The 18431-nt window shown below is 41.4% G+C and overlaps 2 protein-coding genes across 2 annotated transcripts in view; one reads left to right on the top strand and one right to left on the bottom strand.

Moving 5' to 3' along the window:
- Window positions 1–704: 704 nt before the first annotated feature.
- On the bottom strand, window positions 705–10257 carry LOC138959175 (cleavage and polyadenylation specificity factor subunit 4-like). Its single transcript, XM_070330553.1, has 7 exons — window positions 10072–10257; window positions 6966–7169; window positions 6584–6679; window positions 5916–6009; window positions 5289–5424; window positions 3101–3169; window positions 705–2866 (listed from the first exon to the last, which is right to left on the bottom strand). Exons 1-7 carry the CDS (start codon window positions 10172–10174, stop codon window positions 2717–2719), a joined length of 852 nt encoding a protein of 283 aa, XP_070186654.1. The 5' UTR covers window positions 10175–10257; the 3' UTR covers window positions 705–2716.
- Window positions 10258–10561: 304 nt separating this feature from the next.
- LOC138956302 (uncharacterized) overlaps window positions 10562–18431 on the top strand; it is a 17866-nt gene continuing 9996 nt past the window's right edge. Inside the window, exon 1 of the mRNA XM_070327700.1 lies at window positions 10562–11052. Within this exon, the coding sequence (XP_070183801.1) occupies window positions 10991–11052 (62 nt within the window). The 5' untranslated portion in view covers window positions 10562–10990. The remainder of the gene's footprint in view (window positions 11053–18431) is intronic.

Genomic DNA, 18431 nt, shown 5'->3' with positions numbered 1-18431 from the left:
AGAGAGAGAGAGAGAGAGAGAGAGAGAGAGAGAGAGAGAGAGAGAGAGAGAGAGAGAGAGAGAGAGAGAGAGAGAGAGAGAGAGAGGGTGGGTGGGTGTGTGTATGTGAGTGTGCGTAAGTTAGTAGTATGTGTGTGTGTATGTGTTTGTAAAGGTGTGTGTGTCCGTCTGTCTATATGTGCGTATGAGTGTGTGTTTTGTGTGTACGAAGTTTGTGTGAGAGAGTGAGAGTGCGTGTGACTTGGAGTGTGTGTGTGTGTGAGAGAGAGAGAGATAGAGAGGGAGAGAGCTAGAGAGAGAGCTAGAGAGAGAGAGAGAAAGAGAGAGAGAGAGAGAGAGAGAGAGAGAGAGAGAGAGAGAGAGAGAGAGAGAGAGAGAGAGAGAGAGAGAGAGAGAGAGAGAGAGAGAGAGAGAGCGGATGTGTCCTTCGCTGGGGGTATGCAGTGCCTTGGCATTGCACTTCTAATTAATTTTTTATGTTGAAAACACTTAACTAGGTGTCATTTACACACAGAAAAACAGATGAATTCTCATCAGTCAATCTCAACAGAAAATCCTTTCTGCTTGCTATCTGCTCCAGAAGATAGAAACTACTGCCATAACATATAGTATGTTATTGTATATTAATTCATAAGTACTTGTCACGTACATATACACAAAGCTTCTCGCTCACTCGTACTCTGACAAAGAAAAGCAAGTCAACATTTAACTTCAACTGGAAATTTTATTCTTTTTTTTTCTTTTTTAGTCAGCAACACACACACAAACACATGTATGCACGAACACACACTCACACTTTCTGCTTCTCTTCTTTTCCTTTTCTAAAATATGTATCTGTCTTATTTTATGTATTAATTCAATATTACACATTGTATCTCAAATTCTTTTTTTTTCCTGCACAAAGTTTGTTTGTTTGTTTTTTCGTGTTTCTATAACCCACCGAACTCTGAGATGGATTACAGGATCTTTTTCGTGCGCACTTGGTCTTGTGCTTGCGTGTACACACGGGGGTGTTCGGACACCGAGGAGAGTCTGCACACAAAGTTGACTCTGAGAAATAAATCTCTCGCCGAACGTGGGGACGAACTCACGCTGACAGCGGCCAACTGGATACAAATTCAGCGCGCTACCGACTGAGCTACATCCCCGCCCCCTGCACAAAGTAATATTGACCAAGATGCACTAGCCTATCAAACTGTGATGCAGACACATGCTGACAAGCAGAGCAAACATCCATGAATGTCACACACTCCTTCAACCATTCACGCACATAGTGTGAAATAATAAGAAAGGTATATTTCATCATCATTAACAAATCCCATTATTGACATTATCTTGTTTCCATTGTAGCGATTATGTGGTACAGTCAAACCTGCCATGCCATCTCCTATCAAAAACGACCACCTGACAAAAACGACCACCTGACAAAAACGACCACCAAAGGGATCTCAGACGATCTTTCTTCTCTCTTTAATTCAGCTTTCCATAATGACCAAGTCGGTCCATTTAGTTGTCAATATAGACAGGTTCGAACTTTCTTCTCTCTTTAATTCAGCTTTCCATAATGACCAAGTCGGTCCATTTAGTTGTCAATATAGACAGGTTCGAACTTTCTTCTCTCTTTAATTCAGCTTTCCATAATGACCAAGTCGGTCCATTTAGTTGTCAATATAGACAGGTTCGAACTTTCTTCTCTCTTTAATTCACCTTTCCATAATGACCAACTATCTATAACAACTACTTTAAGTCGGTCCCTTTGGTGGTAATCCGTAAACTGTTTTAACACATCAATCTGTTTCTGTGAGAGAGAGAGAGAGAGAGAGAGAGAGAGAGAGAGAGAGAGAGAGAGAGAGAGAGAGAGAGAGAGAGAGAGAGAGAGAGAGAGAGAGAGAGAGAGAGTGAGAGAGTGAGAGAGTGAGGGAGGGAGAGAGAGTTTTTGAGTCACTTGAGAAAAAGTGACTCTATGTAATCGGTCAGTGTTAGTCTGTCCGGCCGGCCGTCCGTCCGTAGACACCACCTTAACGTTGGACTTTTCTCGGAAACTATCAAAGCGATCGGGCTCATATTTTGTTTAGTCGTGACCTCCAATGACCTCTACACTTTAACGATGGTTTCGTTGACCTTTGACCTTTTTCAAGGTCACAGGTCAGCGTCAAAGGAAAAATTAGACATTTTATATCTTTGACAAAGTTCATCGGATGTGATTGAAACTTTGTAGGATTATTCTTTACATCAAAGTATTTACATCTGTAGCCTTTTACGAACGTTATCAGAAAAACAAGGGAGATAACTAGCCTTTTCTGTTCGGCAACACACAACTTAACGTTGGGCTTTTCTCAGAAACTATAAAAGTGACCGGGCTCAAATTTTATGTGAACGTGACTCATTGTGTTGTGAATAGCAATTTCTTCCTGTCCATCTGATGCCTCATATAATATTCAGAACTGCGAAAGTGACTCGATCGAGCGTTTGCTCTTCTTGTTGTTTGTTTGTTTGCTTAACGCCCAGCCGACCACGAAGAGCCATATCAGGGCGGTAGAGACGGAGAGAGACGGAGAAAGAGAGAGTGGGTGTGTGTATGTGAGTGTGCGTAAGTTAGTAGTATGTGTGAGTGTGTGTGTATGTGTTTGTTTGTAAAGGTGTACAACAAGTACAACAGGTTCAACTGTACAACAAATTCTACACAGGCTCAGTAAGACAGCACGACAGTGTGGGGTCACTGTGTGACAATACTACTGATCATGGAGCCTCCACGCTGCTGGGTGTGCCAGTTGTTCTGGTGGGGCTGGACATCTGCCGCACTGGGGCTGAGGAAAGCCAGGTGTCCCTTGGGGCACTTGTTGGCGTAGTGGCCCTTCTCCCCACACTGAAACACATGTACATATTTTGGTAGTACACATCAACTGTGTCACAAACACACAAAATGTACAAACCGTTCCCAGTGTCCTTTCTCTCAACACTGAAACATGTGTACACACAAACACAATAACACACACAAGGTGACACATACACACACACACAGTGACAAATACACACATAGTGATACACACACACACACAGGTAAAAAGAGAAAATACATGCAAAATTTAGGATTGCATACCTTGTAGCAAGTAACCTGCTCCAGAGGGCGGCGCATCATATGTCTTTCTGTTCCATCTCCATCCCCCGACTGCAAAATAACATACTGAACATAATATCTCTGAGACAAAACAATCACATACTGTAGCTTCATAGAGTCACACCATCATCCAACTACCAACACTCTTGTTCTATCGCCCTGCCCAGCAGATCTCGCACATTCAAGAGAGAGGGGGGAGGGGGGGGGGGAAGAGAGGAGAGAGAGAGAGAGAGAGAGAGAGAGAGAGAGAGAGAGAGAGAGAGAGAGAGAGAGAGAGAGAGAGAGAGAGAGAGAGAGAGAGAGAGAGAGAAAGAGAGAGAGAGAGAGAGACAATGACAATGACAAAGACAATTCTTTATTTTACGAGGGTAACAGAATAAGCATTGGTATACTTTTTTGCATCTGGCCCTCGCCCTAAAGAGGGACTAAATCTACTATAATAACTACTACTACATACATACATAATTAGTGAAACAGTATAAGTTTATGTACATAAGCGCATTATATGAAACATTGTAGTTTATAAATGTTCATGACAAGGTGCAAAGCAAAAATTTGCAAGTCAATTAGAGTCAGAATATTATGCAATAGTACATCAACTCTGCAAGAAATGGATATTATGCAGAACATCATAATTTCATAAACAAAACAATAAATCAAAAGTGAGTGACTGTGTCCCAAAGGACATAACAATCAAGAATATACTTAGAGAGAGAGAGAGAGAGAGAGACAGACAGAACCTTTGGCAAAAAAATGTCTGATACACTTTATCACACTGTACATTTGCATCCCCAAACTTCAGTTGGTCAATATTCATATAAGTATAGCGACTGGTTCTAGCTAGGTTACAAGAGTTCACTTAGCTTGACTGACAAAGTTAACATGTATGTGTTAATGACTTCTCTAATACTCCATAAATAAATATTCATACCTACCCTAAACCTCAACAATCTTTGTAACATCAAATCATCAGACTATACTGTCCAAAACATTCAAGGTTTAATGTATATATATCCAGTGTTATTTTTTTCCATGAGTGTGTAGAGTAAACCCGAAGACACTCCATAATAATAAGAGCAACCATGGTGGTTATTTCTTCTTCAAAACTATTGTTTTTGAATTTGAAAATGACACTTTCTTTCCCTCTGATCATCATAAAGAGAACATTATTTCAAATGGAGCAGGACTCAAGCAGTGCAAGACTCAGGATCCACCCTCACCCAGTCTCCTATGCTGAACCACGTGCATCGTAGTTTGAAAACACATTCATCATCATTAACAGCTATTGTGTTTTCAGCGTAGCAATAGGGTCCGATATTTAGACGAGACAAGTATAATGCGACGAGTCGAAGACGAGTCGCATTATACTTGTTCGAGTCTAAATATCGGACCCTATTGCTACGCTGAAAACATAATAGCGATTATATAGCTGTTATGACCTTGATTCGTTGTTCCAAACTTACAAAATGACAGTTTTTGCGTCGATGCGTTGATCTCAGGTTTTGATAGCAGACGAACTTCTTACGCACATCATGTTCGCGCAGACATGCACACCGCTACACGCTTTCTGACTTTGGAAGAAAAACTGACTCCAAGTGCATTCGATTTCACAACACAGTTGTTGAAACTGCCAGCTTTTTAAGTTGTCAGTGTATGCTGTTGTCGATAGAAACATCGCCACGTGGTACAGATGTGTAAACCGGAACCATGCGTCGGCCATTTTACTCAATATGCTTTTGGATATTGCGGAAAATGGCCGACTTCGGCAGCTACACGCTTTCTGACTTTGGAAGAAAAACTGACTCCAAATGCATTCGATTTCACAACACAGTTGTTGAAACAGCTTTTTAAGTTGTCAGTGTATGCTGTTTTCGATAGAAACATCGCCGCGTGGTACAGATGTGTAAACCGGAACCATGCGTCGGCCATTTTACTCAATATGCTTTTGGATATTGCGGAAAATGGCCGACTTTGGCAGCAATATGCTTTGATGATCGGGAGATACCATCCAATCACAGCCCCCGAATTCCCCCACGTGTTCATCAGACTAGCTATATAGTCGCATAATGGTGAAAGGAAGCAGGGCTTTACCCTCCTTGGTCAGAGACAAGTTTGACATTCATTTGACAAATTCCAGGAGCATTCTGTCTCCTCTGTGTGTCCCACTCACCATTGACTGTGGAGGTTGGTTGGGGTTGAGAGGACAGTAGAGGGCCTTGTGGCCTGCCTGTCCACACGTGTGACACACAATAGCCAGTTTCTTGGCCTGCTGCTGGGGGTCAGGGGCCGGGATGTCAAAGCTGGGACTGAAAAATTAAACAAGGGAAAATACAAACAGAACACATACACAACAGTAACACTAACAGTGAAGCATACTGAAGAATGACGCACCTTTGGTAAACACAATGAGCAAGGAGATTATTGCTCAGAAAATATCTTTTTTGAAAATATTATCTTTGAAACAACCCTTTATACATTAATTATAGCATGAAAAAGAGATTTACAGTGCTTCCCCTTCACATTTACATTAAAACATGTAAGTTTTGCTATGCTTTGTAAGTAAAGTTCAATTACCCCACCTTGCTTCCCTTAAAGCAGGCAAGCAAAATGTTAAAATTGCATGAAATAAATGTTTGCCTGTTACTAACTCTGTATGCACACAATATTAAAAATGCAAGAAACTATTCCTGGAATCTTTCATCCACATGTTTATAGTAAAGCTAACTTCATTACCCCAATGTTGCTAATAACGGTGAAAATTACTTTAACACTTTTAATTAATGGCAGTTCTACTTACTGGACGTATTTGCAATTGGGACCATCAAGACAGAAACCGTTCAAGTAGCACTGGCAGATAACGCGTCGCACATGTCGGTTTTTGCAGTTGGGCCCTGTTTGTAGACAAAAGAAACTTATTGTTAAGGGAGTTTCTGAATGCTGTTGTGGTTGGCTTGAACATTCTTCGAACAAGGTGGTAAAACCAATCTGAGCATTCCTGTACAAAAACTAGAAGGAGCTTTGCTGTGTTACACTATTCGGCACTAAACCGTTTTTAGTGTGTGCTATTGAGAAAATAATCTTCTCAATCTATCAGAACCGGAGGATGAGACCAGTGTGACACACATGTACCAATTTTAAGCAGATTTGATGTGAGTGGCCAAAACCCTCCCTGATGGAGTCAAATATGAGAGGCATGAATTCTCATAGTCATTGCTGCCTTTCTTCACCATCTGTGTCATGCCCAAGTTCTGAATTATGCACTTTGTACGTAGTTCAATGTATTCTGTTATCATTAATGTTATTCATTCACTGACAGTGGTAGTCATAAGTCACATCATCAAGTTAGTCTGAAACATGTGTGACTGTGGGGAAAAGAGATACATGTGCACAATATTTAGCAAAGAATGTTTGCTGACAGTTATACTGCTATCAAAACTTAACAGGTGCTGAAAACAGATCCCATACCATGTCGGCAAAAGCCTCTGTCATACCAAGGACAGTCTTTGATTTTATTCTCTGGGTCAATGTGTAGAAATGGGCAGTCTTTGTTGCTACACTGACCTGCAACAGAGCAAAGCAAAAACAATTAATGAATCATTATGTGGAAGGTGGAAAGTAGGCCCATCCAGTACTAATACCAGTTCCAAATCACCTAACATCAAAACAAGGTAAACTGCAGACTTTTCAAATTCTCAGACATTTGCCATTCTGAAACTTGCAGAATTTTGAAAGCATTGTCAGTTTTACCAATTTCAGGGTTGAAAATCAGTTTTATAATTTGGTAACATAAATTTTTAGGTTCAGAGAACACTGCATTTGCACGGTTGAATAAGTTGTGATAACCTACCAAATTTTGAGAAGAAAAAACATTCAGGCATTTTGGACATGTCATATTCGTGAAGAAACTCGCAGTCATCTCCCTTCTTGCAAAGCCCCCGTAGCCAGTGTTTGCACACAACTGAGCGATCTCCCTTGACATGACGGTATGGACAGGCAGCTCCTTTGTTGCAAATTGACGTGAGGTAGTATGTGCAAATGGCTGCTCCTGACTCTGAAACAATACAAAAATGAATGATATGTAGAGAGCTGATGATAAACTATATAATATATTAATTATAATAGATTAGCCTCTGGTTGAAAATGTCTTTTCTGGCAAATGATAAGTTATTTATATCAAGAACCTCATTCCTTTTTGTAAATTCAGTATAATATGACACAGAAACAGAGAAACTTTCTCCTCGGGTTTGTTGGAATTATTTGTCCATATACTGAATGGCTGTGGCTGGAGAACCGACGAGTCGGCTCCCGAGCCTGAGGGCTCAAGCACCGACGAGTCGGTACCTGAGCATGAGGGCTCAAGCACTGTAAAGTCGGTTCTGAAGCTCCCTGGCTCGGGGACCGACACTGTCCTCAAGCTACCGATTCGTTCATTTTATTAAAAGATTTCTTTGAAGTTTAATGACCGCGACTGACCGTAGCAAGAGATCGGTTCACAGGTCTCAGAGATTCTGTCGAAGCAGAGACATAGGTCTAAATTCTAATAAATTTGATGCGAAGCAGGCTTATGTTTTGCCAAACACAATTTGGTGTTTTTTGTTTGTTTCCATGTTCATTTGTGTACTGCATTTTGTTAAACCAATGCTGCCCATAACCGGCTCGGGTCACGTTGCTTGGTACTCGGAGGAATGGCTGCAGTGACTCGTGACTGACTAGCTTTGTGCACTGATCTCAATTCGATCACCAAAATGCTTTGGAATAAAGTAGAATAGAGCAAATAAAAGGAAAGGAGAGTTAAGAATACAATTTTAAAAAGTTAACAGATTTATACAAAACTAGAGGAATACCCGCTTCGCCGGGTAGCCGGCTTCGCCGGGATGAAATACTTAGAGCTGTACGCCGGCTTTGCCGGGTCCGAACAATGGACCCGCCAAGCTTAGGTCCCTCCCAGATTCGTGGAATGGGAACAGCACGAAAATGATTCAGTGGCCATAATGCCATTCCTGACCATATCGAGTCCCATCCTTGTCGATGAATGTAATCGTGTTAATCACCTTTGGAGGCGAACTCCACTCAAACAGGATTGAGCAATTTAGAGCTTATCTCTAAGCCCTTTTGATCTGTTATGGCTTCTCAAAGGAAGGCCAGTACATACAAATACACAAAAGCCGCCAGACCACATCACAAACAGAACTGAACAATCCACAGGTGTTGCCCACATAGAGAGAGAGAGACACACACACACACACACACAAAAACAGAGAAGCTGTATATATAGAGGGATAGATGACAGTGTATTTTTCGCGTGGCTATAAATTGATTCGACCTTTGCACTTTTACAGTGAGGATAATTTACGGGTCCAATTTACGTTCTGGACACTGCGGTGACCTTCTAAAAATAGTAACAGAACGCCGGGAATATCCGAAGATACTATAGTGCACCATACGAAGGAAGGGAGGTAAACGCTGAAAACCTGGAGAAGATAAGGAAGAGTTACTTGTAATGGTGAAATGAACACAAAAACCAAAATCGGTTCAGCGCTGCGCGCTGAGAGCACGTGTTGAAATATCTCATCGATGATATTGTGTCCGGGGTGTAGTTGAATACGGTGACCAAATTTGAAAAAGATCCACCGAGAACTTTGGCGTTGTGATGTGGTGTAGCAGCTTTGGTGTGTCGGTATGGGGGCCCGGGTAGCTGAGGTGGAACCAAATTCGGTTCAGCGCTGCGCGCTGAGAGCACGTGTTGAAATATCTCATCGATCAGGTTGTGTCCGGGGTCTCTGTGAATAAGCCCACCAAATTTGAAGCAGATCCATCGAGAACTTTGGCCGTGCATCGCGAAGACACAGACACACAGACGGACAGACACAAGTCGTATATATATAGATAAGGAAAAAAACACACAAAAAAACAAAAACCATGGTAGGATTCAATTTCAAGCCAACGACCTCAAGAACCTGAGAGCAAATCGCAACCATCTGAGCGATCATGGTACATGTATCAAAGTACGCTAGGGACAAACACAGACAAAAACAAACACACACACAAAACTGATGCTACACGGCAGTTTGGAACACACTAAATGTGTGTATCGACCTAGAAATGGCTGTATACCATGTGAGTGTACATTATTGCCAGCCCTGTGTACACTCCGAAAAAGAGATGGCGGAAGTCAATACCTCAGACTAATTTTTCATTGGCTACTTCCTAACGATTTGTAAGAGGGAATTTCATAGGCTTAGAGTTGTATACACACTCGGAGTGTGTATAGCTTTTGCCTATCGCACTGGCTATACGTGCTTGGAGAATATACAGGGGTCAGGATCTTGTATACACTCCGGCATTAACTTCCGGTCACGAAGCGAATTTGCCATTCGACACCACTTTGCTATAGGAACGCAGAGCAGTTGATTATAAGAGTACAAAGAATAGAAAACAATCTGATGCTGCACGGCCTTTGCTGTAACGTAGATCACATTCTCGAGGTGTACTTAAAAGACCAGACACTAAACCGCATCAACACTCGGAGCGTCATTCGACACCATTTTGCAAAGGAACGCCTCACTTTCAATTCATCAAAGTACACTGGGAACAACACAGACAAAAACAAACGCACACACACGCACGAAATTGATGCTTCACGGCAGTTTATTGTCCGAGTTTGGAACACATTTGGAGTGTGTGTCGACCTACAAACGGGGGTATTCTAAGTGAATGTTCTTTATTTGCCAACCCTCGACACTCCGATAAAGAAATAGCAGAAGTCCATACGTCAGACTGATTTATCATTGGCTACTTCCCAACGACTTGTTAGGAGGCATTTCATTGGCTACAGATTTGTAACAGAGCTTTTCATTGCCGGAGTGTATACAGACCCATCGATCCTGTATACACTCGGAGTGCGTATAGCTTTTGTCTATACTGTATTCGAGAGAAATATCTTAGTATCTTACTGTCCATCCCAGGAAATGGAAGTGGGAGTGATCCATATTGCTGTTCAATAGCAATTTCGATGTCAAATCTAATGCTTGTCACTGGTGCAATAATCTCCTGCATGATGAACTGCTAATTTAGACGCAGTAACTGAAAAACACTGTGGTGAAATTCTGGTCTGAAGTTGACTCTTGCCGGAAGTACTGGAGAAATACTTCCGTTCTTATTCTGTACAGATCAGTTTTGATCAAAGTAATATATGTCCTCCGACTCACGGTCCGAGTTTGACATAAACAGACTACATACGCCACTTAATTTGCTCAGTAAAGTGCAATTCATGCTGTATGTATGGCATTCCCATACTCTGCGACCCCCTCCCCGCAAAATAGATAAGTTCACCGTTACCGCAGAAGAAAAAAAATGAGGTATGTTACAATCACTGTAACACATCTTTATTCACATTCAGCCGTGTATTCTTGAATTCGTGCCATTCAGGAAGAAGCAGACGATTTGTACAGAAGGAAGTTCACCACAGTTTTGAAGCGGTTTCTGCAGTTGATCTCAACCACGTTTCCTGTTATAAGGCATGTAATATAAAACGCGATTCAGGATAAACGTATTCTTAGTTCCTGGGATCTTTCCGGCAATGACTGCTTTAGGTTTTTTATGAATACACATGTGTCCATGAATAGAAAAACGATGTGTTGCATCTGCATCTGCATGGGTAACGACGGCAGAATCCAAAACGTTGTCTTAGTACCTGCGGAACTGGGGAGAGCACTAATTAGGGTTCGTACTGCCTTCTAATAAGGCAGCACAAAAACTGTCAACTGATGTTTTCTTGGCAGTCTCTTCTTCCAGGTTGTTCCAGTCAGCTGTTCTTAGGAAGAAGTATCAGGAGACAGTTGCTTGTGATAACTGTAGCCCGGTTGAGGAAAGATGAACCGAGTATATTTACGTAGCGACAAAGGAGAATACCTCCCACAAGAAACAATTTGTGGGTATGAACCTCCTTTTTGTGTCTGTCTTTTTGTCTAACAACTTTTCTATTGTGTACTTTTCTTTCAGTTTGTGTTGCCACTTATACAGGGAAATTTTGAGGGATAGTCAAAAGACAACAACAATAAAACCATCTGTCTGTCAATGTCTCCCCTTTTCCTTGTCTGTTTCTCTCTTTCTCTGTCTGTCTACTCTGTTTCTGTCTGTCTACTCTGTTTCTGTCTGTCTGTGTCTCTCTGTCTCTCTGTCTCTCTCTGTCTCTGTCTCTGTCTCTCTCTGTCTCTCTCTGTCTCTCTGTCTCTCTGTCTCTGTCTCTGTCTCTCTCTGTCTCTCTCTGTCTCTCTGTCTCTCTGTCTCTGTCTCTCTCTCTGTTTGGTCTACTTCGTGTTCTGAAAGGCAGTTATGCAAGTGATCTGTGGATATTCATCATGATTTGTTTCCCTGCATCCAAGCCTTTACATGTGAAGACCTCCAGTGAAACTGTTCAATCTAAGCATAGACCTATATTAGATAGATAGGAAACTCCTTCACTCCGCCTGCGAGGATGGTCACCTACCGCAGGAAAAGGTAACTGCGTATGCCACGAACTGTCCGCGGTAGTGTAATACCGTCCCTTGCAGAGCTCTTCTCTGCCGGAGATACAATTTAACCGATTCTGTTCGGCTTCCTGTTTACATTTTAGGGCTTGTTGTGGGATAAAGGATGTCGACAAAAGAGGATTTTTATTTCTGAAGTGGGACGACTTGCCACTGGAGTACATTTTTGGAGAATTGACGGAGGATGATGTGGAGTCGAGTGAAAGCGGTTCCGAACCTGAAAGTGACAAAATCGCAAGCGAAACGGAGCGAAACGGTTCTTCCGCCTCCTGCAAAGCGTCAACGTTCGTCTGCGAAGAATTTCAAGTGTCCCGATTGCACCAACAGTTAATAAGCGGTTTCAGAAGACATGTCACCAAGAAGCACAACAAGCCACATTTGAAAGGTAAGACTCCATATATATCTGCGCGTGTGCGTATGTGGTTCATAATTATTATCATAATAATATATATCTAACTGAAACACCTACCCTAATCAAATAAAAATGTAAGTTATTATAGTATTACATGGAATACCAACATACCAATCACAGTAAAACCGTGTTATCAGTGGACCTTGAAGCCCAACAGATTAATGCATCTCCTGAAGGAAGTTAAGTAGGAATTTGTGAATGGGGATTTCTGTTATAGTAGACATCTGTTTGGGAACCTGCATACTTACAGAACATGTTCATTTTAGTTTTTACATGATGAGCAGTAAACATGAATTGTGCTGTGTATCCTGATGTTGAAATTTACCTGACTGCATTCATTAAGTTATATGTTATCATTCTCTGTTTCAGCCAGTGAGCATTGAATTGACAACGGTGACACCCAGTCTGATGCAGTTGCAGTTTTAGACGGACTGGTTGAGGGAGACTGCTGTGACGCTGAGAGGAACACCCGCCTAAGCAATGCAACCTTCAGAGACCTGGTCATCAAGGCTATTAAAAGGATTGAAGAGGATGCCTATATTAATATATCTTCAGAGAAATCATCTCTTACTGCCATAGCGGCAAGTATCGTCTCAAGAGATGGCAATGTGGATGAGATGATGAAACATTTAAGACTTTATAAGTTTCACTCATGCGTCAATAATAAAGATGCAGGGTGCACAGATGTGGACAAGGTACCATGAACTTATGAATGATATTCCTTAGGTTCAGGACTGAAGGTATTCATGTTCACAGTCACTTTATGCAGCATGTGCATCTGGTAGACATAGCTTGAATCAGTATTCAGATGGCTAGCATGTTTTGGACATATTTGGCAGTCCATACTGATCTCTTTTCTCAGTACTTTCAGTGTATGGGTACAGGTGAACTGATGTGTGGAGTGCAAGCACTTATATTTGGGAACTGAACTGGTTTTGTTGTCCCGTCAAACTCTGTGAAAAGTCCAAAAGCAGAATAATGGTTTTCTTTTCCATTGTCATGTGCATTTTTTGGTACTGCAAATATTCTGATGCTTGTGTGAATTTTAAACTGTGCTCATATGCATAGTGACGTATACTTCATTCATTGTGACTGTTGGGCGGGGATGTAGCTCAGTCGGTAGCGCGCTGGATTTGTATCCAGTTGGCCGCTGTCAGCGTGAGTTCGTCCCCACGTTCGGCGAGAGATTTATTTCTCAGAGTCAACTTTGTGTGCAGACTCTCCTCGGTGTCCGAACACCCCCGTGTGTATACGCAAGCACAAGACCAAGTGCGCACGAAAAAGATCCTGTAATCCATGTCAGAGTTCGGTGGCTTATAGAAACACGAAAATACCCAGCATGCTTCCTCCGAAAACGGCGTATGGCTGCCTAAATGGCGGGGTAAAAAACGGTCATACACGTAAAATTCCACTCGTGCAAAAAACACCAGAGTATGTGGGAGTTTGAGCCCACGAACGCAGAAGAAGAAGAAGAAGAAGAAGAAGAATTGTGACTGCATTCATCTGCCTGCTCTTTGTTTTTTTGTGTGTGAATAAATTAGTTTCCTGTCATACAGTGTCAAGTTTTGGTATGAAGGTGATGATGCGTGCTTTCTTTTCTATCACCTCTCCCTATTTTAGTGTTTTTTTGTTTTGTTGCATACACAATAAATAAGAACAAAGCAAACAATCAAAAGTTTTCTGAGTAATTTTTATTAAACACAACACCTGTCATCAGTTAAACTAAGTTAATCTTTAAAATCTTCGGTTCCTGATGAATCGGGATCAACAGTTAGCTCCGCACACAGCAGTCCAGGGCAGTCCTCAATCAGAACATTTATTTATTTATTTATTTATTTATTTATTTTATTTACGAGGATTTATATCGCGCACGTATCTCACCACACAAGGCGACTCAAGGCGCATGTTACCTATTAATGCCGTGTGAGATGGAATTTTTTTACACAATATTTCACGCATTCACATCGGCCAGTAGATCGACTGCCTTTAGGCGCTGCATCCACCTTTCACGGCCTATTATTCCAGGTCACACGGGTATTTTGGTGGACATTTTTTATCTACGCCTATACAATTTTGCCAGGAAAGACCCTTTTGTCAATCGTGGGATCTTTAACGTGCACACCCCAATGTAGTGTCACCCCACTCCCTAGGTTCTGCTGGAGCACCCTCGTCAAGCTTAAAAAATAACAAGTCGCGTAAGGCGAAAATACAATATTTAGTCAAGTAGCTGCCATTTTTCAGCAAGACCGTATACTCGTAGCATCGTCAGTCCACCGCTCATGGCATAGGCAGTGAAATTGACAAGAAGAGCAGGGTAGTAGTTGTGCTAAGAAGGATAGCACGCTTTTCTGTACCTCTCTTTGTTTTAACTTTCTGAGCGTGTTTTTAATCCAAACATATCATATCTATATGTTTTTGGAATCAGGAACCGACAAGGAATAAGATGAAAGTGTTTTTAAATTGATTTGGACAATTTAATTTTGATAATAATTTTTATATATTTAATTTTCAGAGCTTGTTTTTAATCCGAATATAACATATTTATATGTTTTTGGAATCAGCAAATGATGGAGAATAAGATAAACGTAAATTTGGATCGTTTTATAAATTTTTATTTTTTTTTACAATTTTCAGATTTTTAATGACCAAAGTCATTAATTAATTTTTAAGCCACCAAGCTGAAATGCAATACCGAACCCCGGGCTTCGTCGAAGATTACTTGACCAAAATTTGAACCAATTTGGTTGAAAAATGAGGGCGTGACAGTGCCGCCTCAACTTTCACGAAAAGCCGGATATGACGTCATCAAAGACATTTATCAAAAAAATGAAAAAAACGTTCGGGGATTTCATACCCAGGAACTCTCATGTCAAATTTCATAAAGATCGCTCTACACACACACACACACACACACGCACGCACACACGCACATACACCACGACCCTCGTTTCGATTCCCCCTCGATGTTAAAATATTTAGTCAAAACTTGACTAAATATAAAAAGGAAATATATAGTAATTTAATCAACTTGATATTTCCAACAACAAGTGCAGAAGTAGCCTTGGGAAATGTGTTGATAGAAAGACTAGTAGGTCCTTTTGAGGCAAAAACTGAAAAAGGCTCTGCCTAGTGACAATTTCTTTGGCCCCGTGAAAATAAAAGACACACAAAATTTGCATCTGTGGGGTGTTGTTGTTGTCATTGTGTTATCTATATATATATATACGACTTGTGTCTGTCTGTCTGTCTGTCTGTCTGTCTGTCTGTGTGTCCGTCTGTCTGTGTGTGTGTGTGTTCGCGATGCACAGCCAAAGTTCTCGATGGATCTGCTTCAAATTTGGTGGGCATATTCAGGTAGACCCGGGACACAACCTGGTCGATGAGAATTTTCAACACGTGCTCTCAGCGCGCAGCGCTGAACCGATTTTGGTTTTTCTGTAGATCCACTACATCCATTCCCAGTAACTCTTCCTTATCTTCTCCAGTGTTTTGCGTTTATCTCCCTTCCTTCGTGTGGCGTCGATCCATATTCCCGTTACTATTTTTAGAAGGTCACTGCACTGTCCAGAACGCGGCTTTCCTTGCATGTACCCGTAAGTTGTCCTCACTGTAAAAGTGCAAAGGTCGAATCTATTTATCGAAAAATCCACTGTCATCTATCTCTATCTATATATATATACGACTAGTGTCTGTGTGTCTGTTTTCCTATCAGGGCACTTTCCCCCTGGATTTTTTCCCCCCTGACTTTATCCCCCCGAATTCTTCCACCCGGATTATTTCCCCCCCGTGACTTTTCCCCCCTGGGACTCTTTCCACCCGTGACTTTTCCCCCTCGGACTATTTCCCCCGTGACTCTTTCCCCCTTGTGAATTTTTAGCAATGTTTTTTTTTTTTTATCAATTGATGATCACGTGAGAAGACACAAACATTTCCACCCCTTTACAAATTGGTCGCACGTTTGTATTATCACGTGAGAAGTGAGCAGTGTTAGACACAAACATTTCCACCCCTTTACAAATTATTCGTACATTTATATTTTCACGTGAGAAGTGAGCAGTGTTAGCCACTGTAAGTGAAATCTGTGAATGTGTGAATGATTAGTATCCGTGACTGTCAACTTGATTGCCACTATTCTGCAAAATGGATCAACAAAGAGAGGCCGATTTCAAAACAACAGAGAGAGGAGCAAGATGCGTTGTTGACAAGAAATACATATATTTAAAACAGAAGGATTTGGCAGGTGGAAAGCAAAGCTGGGAGTGTGAGAGAAGAAAGATGGGCGGTTGCAAGGCCAAGATCCATTTGTTTGAGACAATGGTGCAGAAGGAAGATATATGTCCTCCTCAAAGCACTGGTTCTGTGATGGCACCTTCAAAACAGCCCCAGAACAGTTCTTCCAGCTTTACACAATGCATGCCATGTACGACGGTTCAATCACTCCATGCGTCTTTGTACTTTTGCCGAACAAATGTCAGGTGACATACGTGAAAATGTTAGAAAAACTGAGTGAATTGCTTCCGAATGCCGAGGTGGAATCGGTAATGATCGACTTCGAGTTGGTAACGAGCGCATTTTGCGGCTCGTTCGGTCATATGACAACAGAAACCTTGACAGATACCTACTCGGAATTGCACACAATGTTTTCTTTTAGACGCTTCTAGATGTGAACGTAGCAGAGATTGCTCAACACGTCGCTCGTCATCCTCCGCCACACACAAGAAGGAAATACCAAGACTCTAACCAGCGCATTTCGCGGCATACAGTGTTTTCTTTTAAACTATTTTAGACTCTTTTAGATGTGTATGTATGTGAATGTACGTGTTTTAAACCAAAGCTGCTGAATTAAAAGTAGGAACCACACATGTGTAAGAATACACATTTTATGTATCCATTTTATAAAAAAAATTAAGCATTAAACATTAACAAAAAAATTAAAATAGAAATAATAAAATAACGGAAAGAGTCCAGGGGGGAAAGAGTCACGGGGGAAAGTGCCCCAGGGGGGAAAGTCACGGGGGGAAAAAGTCTCAGGGGGAAAATGTCACGGGGGAAAAAATCTGGGTGGAAGAATTCGGGGGGATAAAGTCAGGGGGGAAAAAATCCAGGGGGAAAGTGTCCTAGAATCCGTGGTGTATGTGCGTGTGTGTGTGTGTGTGTGTGTGTGTGTCCGCGATGCACGGCCAAAGTTCTCGATGGATCTCTTTCTAATTTGGTGGCCATATTCAGCTACACCCCGGACACAACATGATCGGGAGGTCGTCGGTTCGAACCCCGGCCGGGTCATACCTAAGACTGTAAAATTGGCAATCTAGTGGCTGCTCCGCCTGGCGTCTGGCATTATGGGGTTAGTGCTAGGACTGGTTGGTCCGGTGTCAGAATAATGTGACTGGGTGAGACATGAAGCCTGTGCTGCGACTTCTGTCTTGTGTGTGGCGCACGTTATATGTCAAAGCAGCACCGCCCTGATATGGCCCTTCGTGGTCGGCTGGGCATTAAGCAAACAAACAAACAAATCTCACAGTAGACTACATACATTTAGGGATCCTACCTCTAAAGTTAAGGCTGCTTTATAACAAAGGAATCCTAAGGCACAAAAGTAAATCCGAAACTTTACTCCAAACCATTTGTTCAAAGTTCTCTTTGCTGAATTCACACCACCTTATGAAATTTAACACTCCTCTTCCTAGGATAGACTTATTTAAGTCCAGTCTAGTTTATTCAGGTAGTCTACGGGAAGCTACAAGTACAGATTCTTTCAGAAACAATTATATATCGCATTTAATGAGAATAGTATACTCTTGATTGTTATGTTCCTTTTGGATACAATCACTAATTTTGTTAATTAAAGGTTTTTTCTCACGAATTTATGATGTTCTGCACAATATCCATCGTTTTGCAGAGTTGATGTACTATTGCATATTATTCTGACCTTACACATTTTTTGCCTTGCACCTGGTCATAAACATTTATGAACTACAATGTTTCTATATAATGCGCTTATGTACATGAACTTATACTATTTCACTAATTATGTATTCATGTAGTAGTAGTTATTATAGTAGATTAAGTTCCTCTTTAGGGCGAGGGCCAGATGCAAAAAAGTATTCCTATGCTTATTCTGTTACCCTCCTAAAATAAAGAATTGTCATTGTCTCTCTCTCTATCTTTATCTCTATCTCTCTCTCTCTCTCTCTCTCTCTCTCTCTCTCTCTCTCTCTCTCTCTCTCTCTCTCTCTCTCTCTCTCTCTGTGACCAGTTTTGACACTTCCTTATGAATTACAATCTTTCTCTATAATGCGCTACTTGTACATGTATAAACTTGTACTTGACTTGACTTGATCAGTGGTTGAGGCCTGTGAGGACCAGTCCACTG

The sequence above is a fragment of the Littorina saxatilis genome, linkage group LG2, assembly GCF_037325665.1.
Source record: "Littorina saxatilis isolate snail1 linkage group LG2, US_GU_Lsax_2.0, whole genome shotgun sequence".
Taxonomy (NCBI): domain Eukaryota; kingdom Metazoa; phylum Mollusca; class Gastropoda; order Littorinimorpha; family Littorinidae; genus Littorina; species Littorina saxatilis.
The sequence above is the reverse complement of the archived record's forward strand: the minus strand, read 5'-3'. Positions and strand labels throughout refer to the sequence as shown.